The 13,079-nt window shown below is 42.8% G+C and overlaps 1 protein-coding gene across 6 annotated transcripts in view; it reads left to right on the top strand.

The window, feature by feature from the left end:
• The window catches only part of PLEKHG1 (pleckstrin homology and RhoGEF domain containing G1), a 251,673-nt gene that overhangs the window by 122,909 nt on the left and 115,685 nt on the right, over window positions 1–13,079 (top strand). Inside the window, exon 1 of one of the 6 annotated variants that reach the window (XM_044924104.2) lies at window positions 4,013–4,676. The exons of 4 other annotated variants lie outside the window; for them this stretch is intronic. Coding sequence is in view for 1 of the 2 variants with exons in the window: in XM_044924100.2 (XP_044780035.2) it covers window positions 9,208–9,277 (70 nt within the window). In the remaining variant the exon portion in view is untranslated. Of the gene's footprint in view, window positions 1–4,012; window positions 4,677–9,077; window positions 9,278–13,079 lie in introns of those variants that run through there. One more of the 6 variants, XM_044924100.2, reaches the window with a different exon arrangement.

Here is a 13,079-nt window from a genome sequence, read left to right as displayed (position 1 = left end):
AGATGAAAATGCTGGGCAGGGACATTTAGGTTGTGATTTACTGTAACCGCACCTTCTAAGGGGCCCCGTCCAAGTGGTTGCACAAGAACAGTCATGGTTACTGCCCAAGTGGCTCTGCCTGGTGTGTGGAGTGGGTAAAGGAAAAGCCCCAAGAGGGAGGCTGATGGGTGCAGATTAAAAGGTGGGTCACCCCAGAGTAAAGAAGGAAATAGAAGATTCTTTAATAAGGGGGCAGAGTTTCAGTAAACATAGTTATTAACTGTGGTATGCAGTAGGATATTTGCAAACAAGATTGCCCAGAGAAAAATCTAGGTCGAGTGGTCACCGTGGGCGTAATGCCAGGTACACCAGCCGTCTATGCTTAAGGGAAGTAAAATGACCTGGAGGATCTCATCTGTTGGCTCGGCTTCCCCCAGCTTTCTTTCCTCTCAGCTTTCAAATGTCAGTTCACACACTCCTCTCACTGGGAGCCTTCTCTGACCTCCCCCCTAAAACTAGGCTTGGTCCCCTTGGACCAAGGTATGTTTCATAGCCGGTCCCCCTGCATACCTTCTCTGCAGAATCCAATCTCAGGTAGCAGGAACACTGGTCCATGCAATGGCTCAGTGTCTGTCCCCCGGCCACATTCTGTGCCCTTGGAGAGCAGAGTGCTATTGCTGCATCTAAAACCTGATATAGAAGATCATTTCTTTCCCAAAAGGCTTTCTCTAAAAGTGGTGTCTTTGCAGGATTTTTTAGAATGGTAAGTGGCATGAGGATTTTTCGAGATCCTGAAAACCTTTTGGTGGAAGCTGCAGGAAAGCAAGATCTTGAGACACCTGAAGTAGGTGTTCCTGGAGTTCAGCACTGTCCCATACTCCCCACGGCATGAGGGGCAACTCCCCACCCCCGCCCCTTGAACCCTGCCTCCAGGAATCACTTAGGGCAGTTATTCAATAAATATTTGAATAAAGAGGCAAGTATGAATGGGAGACCTGACGGCATCTCAAATAATTAACCAACTTCAAGATGGAAGGGAGGTGTGATCTGTCTTGTTTTCCTGTAGTGGTCCTTGAAGAACTTCTCTATGTGAGAAAATGCTTTGATGATTAGACAACTTTAATAAAGACTAGCTTGCCTAAAGTGTGATGGACTATCTGAGCAGGGGTCAGTGTCTAGTAACTAACAGTCTTCGAGCAGAGACTGGGCATACTTGTAAGTGATTATTCAAACACCAGATAAGGAGTTAGATTGAAAGTGAAAAGTGAAAGTTGCTCAGTCATGTCCGACTCTTTGTGACTCCATGGGCTATACAGTCCATGGAATTCTCCAGGCCAAAATACTGGAGTGGGTAGCCTTTTCCTTCTCCAGGAGATCTGCCCAACCCAGGGATCAAACCCAAGTCTCCCACATTGCAGGCGGATTCTTTACCAGCTGAGCCACAAGGGAAGCCCAAGAATACTGGAGTGGGTAGCCCTATTCCTTCTCCAGGGGATCTTCCTGACCCAGGAATCAAACTGGGATCTCCTGCATTGCAGGCAGATTCTTTAGCAACTGAGCTATCCAAAACCTCAAAGTGCCTTTCCAGTATTGAAACACTGTTATCACGGGATTTCTGTCCAGCTAGCCCCTACTCACAAGGAAACTGCAGAAAGTTAGGGGTGATTATGTGTTTTCTTCACTGTTGTGTCTTTAGCGCTTATGGGGCCTGACACATAGTAGCTGCTCAATAAATATCTGTTGAGTTAAATATATCAGTAAATATCAAATTCAGAATCTATTTCTAGCACAGAATAGGTTCTAATTGTTTATTCCATTGACCTGAATCAAGCAGCCAGTCAATCAAAAAAAGGCTGAAAATTGGACAGTAAACCGCCTAGTGAAAAGCTGTGGTCAAACATGCGAACTAAGCATGTGCAATTGAACTGCTATCAGCTTTTCAGACCAGAGAGTCTGGGGTCAGTAGGAAACTGCATCAGCGGGGTCCTGGTAGGAAACTGGATTCACTCTGCTGGTTCAAATGAGAGGTTAATGAAGGGGCTGCTCCATGGACTGTGGTGTGGCCATGGGAGCCAGCAAGGAATGCGTGGCACCCAGAGATCGCATCAACGGCAGGAAACCTGAACCACTGTCCTCGGGGATAACCCGCAGTGACTCCGATGGCTCAGGGAACAAGGAAGCGTTAGGAGAGCCCCATGAGAGCTGGAACCGTGGAGACCAGGGTGTCTTGGCTGCAGCCACTGCTAAACCCCAGATGCTTCATCAGCCAGGGCGTAGACAAAAAAGCGTCTCTTTCCTTCTCCTCCTGCTCATAATACTGGTGTCTACTGTCAGCCAAACCCAACTGGAAGCCAGCCAGCAGGGAGTAGGGCGGGTGGAAAAAAATAGGAAAATGGGGGTGGGGGAAAGTCTGCCCACGGGGAATCACCTTCACATAAATTTGTATTTTATTTTTCAATTTTACTTTAAATTAAATTTAATTATTTATTTATTTAAATAAATACTTCTTTAAAGTAGAGTCTTATGTGAGGGAATTTCCCCCCCACCACCACCATTTCATCCCACCTCTTCTACAGCAGCTCATATGAATGTGCTGGCTTTTTCTCCTTTCTCTCTCTCTCTTTTTTTTTTTCTTTTTTCTTTCATCTAATACTGGTAAAGGACTCGAAAATTTTTATTCAGAATAAACCAAAGTAAATTTTGGGACACTTGTTTCTTGGCCTAATTAAGATTAACCCTGTAGCCTAACAGACAGGCCTATTTCCTTTCCTTTGTTCTGTTAACATAAACAAGTTACTTCACGTACCTCTGTGGGAACTGGGAATTAGGCAAGTGTTTAGATGCATAAAAACTCTCAGCAAGTTTGGCACTCAGCTTGGATACCAAGTAATTAAATATAAGATGAAAGATGAGTCCAACAGCGCTCGCTCTCTAAGATTGAAAGGGAAATATGAGTGCAGGCAGCCTCAATCAGCTTGATGTTACTGTCAGTGTGAGGTTACTATCAGCTTTTCATATTACTTGAAGGGCAGCTTGAAAACAGTGGGAGAGACCAGTCTAGGAAAATAGAGCAAATGTTATGGACACAATTCTTGTTACATCTGAGCTGTTGCTTCATCACACTCGTCACGCTTGTCATTGTTTATCTGATGCTTGTGCAGTCTTGCCAGACAGGAGCTTCCAGAAGGCAAAGCCACGTCCCTTCAGTGAGCCCAGCATGGAACCTGGCATTAACTAGGTGCCTGGTTAGCGAGGCTGAGTCAGTGGTGGCTGCTCTTAGTTAATGTAGAGAGAAGGTGTGAAGGGAGATGGTCAGCAGGTCATCGCAATGTGTGCCGAAGTTCTGAAAGGCAAATGCCAGGACACACAGCAACAGACGGGTGTTTTGAGACCATTGTAATACCATAACTAAGATGGCAGCCTCATTGCCTTCTTTGGTTTAAAACAAACAAACAAACAAATAAGCAAAAACCTAGAGAGTAATAAGCCATTTCAACTCTGTTAACAGAGAGGAGTAAGTTCTGCCTTCCTGGAGTGGACTCTGTACTTGGCCTTTTACAAATTTCTGCCTGAATTAGGATTGTCCTTGAGAATTGGTTCAGGAGGCCAAATGAGTAGAAGCTCTAACCACCCCACTTCAGTTCTGGAAATTAAATAGCTTCCCCCTAGATGAATCCATTTGCTCTCGAATCATACACCTAGAGGTTCAGCTGTCAGCCACCGTGATGTTGAAGGTAGCCTCCAGATTAAAGAAGAAGACTGACGGTGGTGATTTTAAAGGGTGGCAGCTGCTGGGGCGCAGACTCAGAATGAGCTCAGAGATGATTCACAGCCACCGTGGGTGTCTTGTCCATATCTCCTTAGCAAGCTTATGTCCTCACCACTATTACTTTGAAGAACTATTGCTCTGAACCCACTATCTTGGAGTCTGCAGGATGGGGGTGCAACTGGAGATGTCTAGCTGAGCCCTGCCCATCATTCCATCCTCTTGGAGCTATCAGAGGAAGCCTGGCCAAGGGGGCTGCCTCTCTCTTCTCTGCCAGGATGTGAAATGGTTTTGCAAGCTCACATAAAGGTTATGAACCTCCATGGTTGTCACTCAGCAACTATAATAGATTCTTGTTTTCATTATTATTTTGGAAAATACTGCTGCAGGATTTCAAAAGAGTCTCCAAGCCCCTTCTAGAAGTTCAAGTACATTTTTTGAAAGAGCATTTTCAAAAGTATAGATTGTGCTGAATGCCTTTAGTTATGAATGGATTAGATGTGCATTATCTCCCAGAGAAAAATGTGTCTGGAAACAGTCTGCATTCTTAGGGGGATAATTAGTTCATTGTGCTTAGCACAGCGAGTCCTCCCGTGGTGTCCTTAAAGATGGGACTGATCTAGTATTGAAAGCAAAAGACTATTTGTAACATATTGCTTGCTTGATATCTAAAAATTGTTCAGTTCGGAAATAACCAAGCCTTGATTTCATCATCTCTGGACAGTAAATACCAAAATATCCTAATAAAAGAACAGAGTGAAAAACAGAGCTAATGATTATCACAGAGACAGAGAAGAGAACCCATGGAGGAACTCCTGAAACAACACAAGTTTAGAGTCCCCAGGATGTGTGTCCTTCCAGGCTATCTCGGTTGGTGTTCATGGCGAACTGGTATATGATGGAGAAGTTGAACTGCGACTTGATAGGCAAGGTAAGGGTGAGCCAGGACACAGTGTTGTGAGTTTGTTGTTTGTTTGCTTAAGTTCTTACCATTATGCCTCAGTACGGACATTTTTGTGCAACAGAGGATGAGAAATTATATTTTCAGTTGGATAACTTGAGTACTGGTAACTATTGATTAGGCTTCTCAGGTGGAGCTAGCGGTAAAGAATCCGCCTGCCAGTGCAGGAGATGCAGGTTCGATCCCTGGAGGAAATGGCAGACCACTCCAGTATACTTGCCTGGAAAATTCCATGGACAGAGGAGCCTGGTGGGCTACAGTCTTATGGGGCCACGAAGAGTCAGACATGACTGAGCACACATCTCTATCTCTGTCTAACTATTGATTGTTTATAGTTTGATTTCTGTTGTTAGATTCAATACTCCAGGATTAACAAAAAGTACTCCTTTCATTTAATATCCCCTTGACTTGAGGGCTTTCATCTGCCTTAAATCTATGTCTTTTGCTGAGGGTAAATGCTTCTTTGTGAAGACAAAGTTGTTTATCATTAAAGTTATTTCACTTTGAAAATAGTCCTTGAAAAAGAAAAAAAAAACAGATTAGCTCTTTTGTTTGTTTAACAGTTTGGTTTATATCACAGTAGCAAGGCAGTTTATAGCTGGTAACACTTTCTCGGTGGAGATTAGCTTGAAATAGTGTATATAGATATTTAGTAAACGAAGCCTCCAAGGCAGAAGGGTATTAGTACATGATATCTCACTTTCATGAGGAAGGGCATCATCCCAAGGGACATCAGTGGGACACATGACACCTCTTGGCATGAAACTGACTTTAATGTTTAGCACATTTATTCTATGGCATGAGCTTAGAAAATGTAATTTCATGCCTTTTTCTTTCAAAGAAAAAAGTTCTAATAGACTAAAAATGTATATTTATTTGGAGTAGGCAATGGAAAATTGCCTACTTGTCTGGAAAAGTATTCTTGCCTGGAAAATTCCATGGACAGAGGAGCCTGACAAGCCTGATGGCCTGCGTCCATGGGGTCGCAGAGTTGGACATGACTGAGCACAAACACACAAATATATATTAAGGCTCTTTTGTCAGTGGCCTGTGCATTAGTAAATGTTTGGTTTTACCATTTGTCTGGGGAAATGTCACAGTGGTGATATCTTAAATCACAAAATAAACAGGTCTCCTGGCATCCAGCTTTTAAATTGTTATGCTCGATATATAAAATATGAGTTGTGATTTGAAAACTTCCTTATAACTTCTAGCACCTTTGTATCTGAAAATGTAAGATGATTGTTTAAACCTGCCTTACCCAGTATGGATGATATGAGGCAAAATCTTTCCTTGAATCTGAAGAATGTATGCATGTCTCTGCCCTTCCTTCTTTTTCCAGGCTGCTCTTTCATCCTTCATCGCCCAGCTTCTTGGAGCTGTTGCCTGGCTGCAAAGTCAGCAAAGCCTGTCCACTAGGTCAGACCCTGTCGAGTCCCCAGAGCTGCGTGTTATCTGCACTTCCTTCCTGCAGTCTCCCAGCCCTGCCTCCCAACCCACTTCCTGCCTCCTTCCTAAAAGACCTGCATGGATCCCAGAAGGAGGTTCAGGCTTATGACGCCACTGTGACAATGACCCTGTAACCCTTCCCAGGGAACATTAGAGTTTTAACAGACAACTTTTACCTTAAACCAAAAAGGATTTAAAAAAAAAATTTTTTTTTATATGGACGATTTTTAAAGTTTTTAATGAATTTGTTACATTATTGTTTCCACTTTATATTTTGGTTTCTTTTGGTTGCAAGGTATGTAGGATCTTAGCTCCCCAACCCGGGATTGAACCCACACTCCCTGCATTGGAAGGTGAAATCTTAACCACTGGACCACCAGAGAGGTCCCAACCAAAAAGAACTGGTTTCTCTTAGTGGACTGGCGGACTGATTCTAGGAAAGGATGTTTTTAAGTAACGGGGCTTTCTGGTCCTCCTCCAGTTAGGCCACAAGACTGGCCTGCACTTGGCTTGCTGGCTGGTGTGTGTCCTGCTGGCTGCAGGCATGCCCTGTGGGTGCTGCTGTTCTACCCCTGGGTCTCCACTCCTGGCGAGAACACTGCAAATGGCTCCTGAGCTGCCCGTAACCAGAGCTGCAAGGGAATTAAGAGCTGTATCCCAGTGAGAGTGTTTTTCCCACCTTGTTGTTCAGTCACTAAGTTGTGTCCAGCGCTTTGCAATCCTGTGGACTGCAGCTCACAAGGCTTCCCTGTCCTTCACCATCTCCCAGAGTTTGCTCAAAATCATATCCATTGAGTTGGTGATGCCATCCAACCATCTCATGCTCTGTCGCCCCCTTCTCCTCCTGCCCTCAATCTTTCCCAGCATCAGGGTCTTTTTCCAATAAGTTGGCTCTTTGCATCAGGTGGCCAAAGTATTAGAACTTTAGCTTCAGCACCAGTCCTTCCAATGAATATTCAGGTTGATTTCCTTTAGGATTGACTGGTTTTTATCTCCTTGCTGTCCAAGGGATTCTCAAGAGTCTTCTCCAGCACCACGGTTCTAGTGTACTAGGATACTAGTATTTGTGCCTTTTACTTGCCTTGGGATTAATTTTGTTGCATGGACAGAAGTCTAGTGGCAAGACAATAGGGCAAGGACTTCCCTGGTGGTCCAGTGGTTAAGAATCCATCTTCCAGTGTAAGGGACTAGGATTTGATCCCTGGTTAGGAAACTAAGATCCCACATGCTATATGGCATGGCCAAAAAGAAGAAGCCAAGAGCCTCTGCATATACCATCCCATCCCATCCCTGAATGTAGATCTCTGTGTCTCCCACATGAATATCAAATCTACAGCATAGGAAGCTTCCCTGCTCTTTAAATTAATAATCCAGGGTAGGACAGAGATGATTAGAAAATAAACATAAGACCACATGACTCTCTAAGTATAATAAACAATCATTTAACAGATAGAAAGAGCAGTGGACTGGAGTGGTTGTGGAAGGTTAGATGAGGCTCATAAGATTTCAACTGACTCTTAATTAGGCATAAAAAGAGAACTTGGACACAGCTAGGGTGGATGTCATTTTGGAGGGTAACAGAGATCACCATGGAGAACAGACAAGGGTTAAGAGAGTCCAAACAGCCCAGGGAGGGCCCTTCCTCTCAAACTTTTAGCATCAGTGATTTCCATCAAACTGGTAAATTTGGGGGGAAGGCGGATTATTCCAAGTTGTCTTCTGAACTGACTGATAAATTTCCATCAGAATGGCCCACTGAAGTAACCCTGTATATGTTCAGCTTTATTTGAGAGGAAACGGGCATTAAAACAAATCATCCTATTATGTTGTTAGTTTAAAATCACTTAATAGGTATGATAGAAATAGCTATATTAAAGATGATCAGCTAATGTTATTTTTCATAACCACAAATGAATGCTTTAAGTGGAACTTCTATTTAAAGGATTTTGATGCTCTGAAGTAGTTTAGTTTTAGCTATCTGTACATGGGCATAACCCAAACCTTGAATTTTAGCTCCACGGTGCAGTGGTATCAGTTTTCAAGAACATTTTTGTACTTCTGAAGTCCTTCATCTAAAGAACTCAATATCTTTCTCAAATATGAACTTTTGAATCTTGATATAAAAATAGGTCTAGCATTTTGAGAAAGACAGGTAGCCTTAGGGAAATGGAAACCCAAAATAATTAGAAGTTCTTTCCTACTAAACTGTGCGCGTTAGATCATTCTGTCTCTTCACTAGTTCGTATTTATGAATATAAAATCACAGAACTAAACTGTTTGTCTAAGAAATGCCTGTAAGTTTACATTTTAGCTGTTTGTCTTCAGATAGATTTTTCAGTACTGTTTTTAAAATACTCAGGCTTAAATGTGTTCTTGTGTAGCCTTGCTTACTTGACACTGTATTCATTGTCTCGTTAAGGGAAACTAAGGATTCAAACTTCCATCAACGGTGTGTTATTCTCTGCCCCGCCCCCACCCCCAAACTTCACTTTAAAACTTATGGGAGACATGTGTCCACTTCCTTTGAAACAGACTTAAAAGTCGGGAGGTGCACTTCAAAATAGCAGAGCTCCAAGATCTTGCTGCTTTTGTGGAGTTTAATGAGAACGGTGGCTGGAGCCAGGAAGGTAGATCCTGAGCAGCTGTAGGCAAGTGTGGGCTGTATTTGATGTTCACAAAAGAATGTCAGTGGCAGGGTGTTGCTCAGTGAAGTGTGCATTTTCAAGTTACCCACAGTGGTGTCTATTGTCCTGTTTCTCAATTGAATGATGTCATGTTTCATTTAAGGCTCTTAGTGATACTGAAGTCTGTGGTCTGCACACCAGGGGGAAAAAGGCAGGGAGAAAGTTGCCAATCAGGTTTTTGTAAAGCCTTTGTGTGTTGGGTTTTGAGAGATAAAAGCTGACTCATGCAATATTTCTGCGGAAGGAGCTGCACAGACTAGTATAGGCTTCTGGTTTTACCTGACCGAGCTCCCAGTGAGGTCAGCGCATCAGCTGAAGGCAAACGATGTGGCTCCGCCTGGGCAGAGCCCAGGTAGGTGCAAACGTGGATGTGTCTGGGGAACCCATGCTCGACACCCTTGGTCCTTCCTGCCGGAGCAGCCGAGCCCAACCGCCTCGGTGAGAAACTGTCGTGGAGATTTTCTCCACCACACTGTGCAGAACCAGCCGCTCGCTTGAATATATTACAAGTGTTCTGTTATTATTGCTATGGACTGAAAAGAGTTCTCCAATAATAGAATTAATCTAGAAGGTGATTTTTTTTTTCCTCCCTCTGAACTGCAGTCTGTCTTCAAAGGTTTTTGTCTTGTTTTGGTTTGAATTTGATCTCCCCTTAAAGTTAGGTTGAAATAATCTAGAGAGCTTGATGTTGGTGACTCTGGGGAGAAAAGTAAAACCTAAGTGTTCGTGCAGTGACTGCTGAGTATTTTCATGTGCTTTCTTTATGAGGTTGACACAGGTTAAGCTGGGGAACAAAATAAATGTTTGCAAACTTTATACTTAGCAACTGTAGTGATGGAATCTAGTCTGAGTCTAGTGGTCACCAAAGTTGACCGAGTAAATGCAGTTTCCATGTTGAGTGCTTATTGGTAAGAAATTCTTTTGTTAGGAGGAATAATTGGAGAGAAAAAGGCATGGATTGTAGTCAATGCTGTTGCACAGTGGAGTCTGACTTTTATTTTGTTTTTTATTTTAATTTAGTGATACTAATATATTTGAGAGAAGATGTATATATTTGGCATTCCTTTTCATTAATCATATGAACGTAGAAATTAATTCTTTTCATTGAAAATATTTAAATATTTGTTACACACTGATGTTGTGATTTTTAGTTTCTTTAAATAACTTTTGCAGATTATCAAAGTGGTACACACTGAGGAAAAGTGGTATTGAGAGGTAAATATTAAAGGAAAAACCATCCATTCTCCTACTTTGAAAAACCAAGGTCAATATTGTATTCTGCATCTTTTGAATCATTTTTCTAATGTGGATAATAAACAAGTGGCATTTTTAATTCAAATTTAGGATCACATTGTACTTATGTTTTATAAACCACCCATTTTACTCAACTGTCTATTATGACCATTTTCTGCCCTTAAGGATTTGAAAGGGCATGACATTCAATAGTTTTATATTGTACTTTCTGGATGGATTTATTCACTCAGATCTCTATTGTTAGACGCTTTGAATTCTCTTCCTCCTCTTTTTTTCTCTGAGAAAATGTTTAGTGTACTTTAGGGATGGTTTATTTTCTCAGAGTGCTATTGTTAGTTACTTGGGTTTCTCCTTCTCCTTCCTCCTCCCTTTTCTTTAAGAAATGTTATTTAACCTACTCCTGCCTCTCAAGTGAGCAGAGATGTTTTGGGAACTGTGCGTGCTCAGTGCAGAGGGAACCTGTGCATGCAGCTATCATTGTTGCATTACTGCCTTGAGACCGATATTTCCACAAAAACAAAAAAGAAGCCAGAGTATAGATTGTGATTTAGTCTATGTGAAAAAAAAATATAGAAGTTTTTTAGCCTTTAGCAAAGTCAGTGATATATATATTTCATCACTGAAGACCTGGAATTAGTAGAATGTAGAAGAAAATTGCTATTTTGTGGTTACCGCTTGTCCTGTGATTCCAGCTAGGAATGGACCATGCAGATGTGGCATCCATGTGACTTGGTGTTTATTTCAGGGTTGGGACTGCATCCCTGCAGTTGGATGGGACCTGGGGAAGTCAGCTAGTCCAGCTGCCTGACTTACAAGTGAGGAAACCAGAGACTCAAAGGCCTCAATACAGTGACTTCTCTGGTGGTCCAGTGGTTATGATTCCATGCTTCCACTGCAGGGGTGAGGATTCAATCCCTGGTCAGGGAACTGAGATTCCAATGCCAAGCAGTACAGCCAAAAAAAAAAAAATTGCAATACAAACCTCCATGGTACACAGCCAGGGCACAAATGCAAATCTTCTATAGGAGAGATGCCTATCACTTGATTTCTGGCTGGTCCACTGAGCTCTTTCTGTACACACAGTTGGGCATATATTCACTCATTCCTACACACACACACACTATTGGCACATTGGGATCGTGCACTTTATACACGTAGCTTATATGTAGTGCATCATTTGCTAAGCGCGTTTTCTGCCCTATTCTGTGAATCTATGCTGTGTGCTGTACTTAGCAGCTCAGTCGCTTGACTCTTTGCATCCCCATGACTGTAGCCCGCCAGGCTCCTCTGTCCATGGGAATTCTCCAGGCAAGAATATTGCAGTGGGTTGCCATGCCCTCCTCTAGAGGATCTTTGCAACCCAGGGATCGAACCCAGGTCTCCCACATTGCAGGCAGATTCTTTACGGTCTGAGCCACTAGTGAACCTATAACCAAGTATCAGAACTAATGGGCCAGAAATCAGAAACCATAGTCTCTGATTCACAGTTCAACTTTGAGCATGATGTAACCTAACCTATCTTTTTTTCCCATCCATAAAATGTTCCAAAAGTAATGACACATGTGAATGAACTGTGAGGCTTTGTGTGGGGGGTCAAGGGGAGGGAAGTGTGTGTTTTGTTTTTTAAGGATAATTGTCATAGAGAGTTAAAGACCTGGCATATATGGGAAGGCTGATCTGTTATAATAGAGGCTGTTCGGGTTATCTCTTGCTGCATTACAAATCACTCCAGAGCCTAGTGGTTTGGAACAACAACAATCATTTCTAATCTTTCAAGGTTTATGTGAGTCAGGAGTTCAGGAGAGGCTCTGCCAGGTAGTTCTGGCTCAGGGTCTCCTGATGTTGCAGCCAGATATGACAGGGCTGGGGTCATCTCTAAGGCTGTTCTTTCATACCGTCTGATGCCTGGGCCAGAAACACCCAGTCTGTAGGGGCCAGATCAGCCAGGGTCCCTTGTGGTCTCATTCCGTGGTTTCTCCAGCATGTCAGTTTTAGGATAACCAGACTTTTTTATATAGTGGCTCAGGGCACATCTGGACGCACTTATTGCAAGGCCCTTCTGTCTTTGTGCTGTGCCATATTCTAGGGCTTTGGGGTCATGTTCATGACTTGGTCAAGGTCCCCTGCCACATCTGGGTCCCAATGGGAAGGGGAAGGATGTGGAGGAATGATGTCTGATGCTGGAGAAATGGACCACCAGAGGGGCACGTATCTTTTCCATTGGTGAGAACTTGACCACATGGCCACATCTAATGGCAGGGAGTCTGGAAAGTGTGCTCAGCAGAAACTTTGTTCACGAAGGAAGAAGGGGAGTGGGTTTTTGTGGACAACTGCCAGTCCCCTCTCAAAGTGACAGCAACATTTTAGCCCTGCTTTAACCCTGCTCCGTCATCACCTTCACCTCCCCCACTAATTGATCTTCCAAAGCAGATAATAAAAATGAAAATGATAATAAAAATGGGGGAAAAAAGCCTTAAGGTCCCCTAGGTCCTCTTTTTTTTAACTTTATATTTTCAATTGGGTTAAGGCAAAATGGTTGTCTGAGGAGGACTTACAAATAGCTGAGAAAAGAAGAGAAGCGCAAGGCAAAGGAGAAAAGGAAAGATACACCCATTTGAATACAGAGTTCCAAAGAATAGCAATGAGAGATAAGAACGCATTCCTCAGTGACCAATGCAAAGAAATAGAGGAAAACAATAGAATGGGAAAAATGAGTGATCTCGTCAAGAAAATTAGAGATACCAAGGGAACATTTCATACAAAGATGGGCACAATAAAGGACAGAAATGGTATGGACCTAACAGAAGCAGAAGATATTAAGAAGAGGTGGCAAGAATACACAAAAGAACTGTACAAAAAAGATCTTCATGACTCAGATAACCACGATGGTGTGATCACTCACCTAGAGCCAGACATCCTGGAATGTGAAGTCAAGTGGGCCTTAGGAAGCATCACTATGAACAAAGCTAGTGGAGGTGATGGAATT

This window comes from Bubalus bubalis, chromosome 10 (assembly GCF_019923935.1).
Source record: "Bubalus bubalis isolate 160015118507 breed Murrah chromosome 10, NDDB_SH_1, whole genome shotgun sequence".
NCBI classification, from domain to species: domain Eukaryota; kingdom Metazoa; phylum Chordata; class Mammalia; order Artiodactyla; family Bovidae; genus Bubalus; species Bubalus bubalis.
The sequence above is the reverse complement of the archived record's forward strand: the minus strand, read 5'-3'. Positions and strand labels throughout refer to the sequence as shown.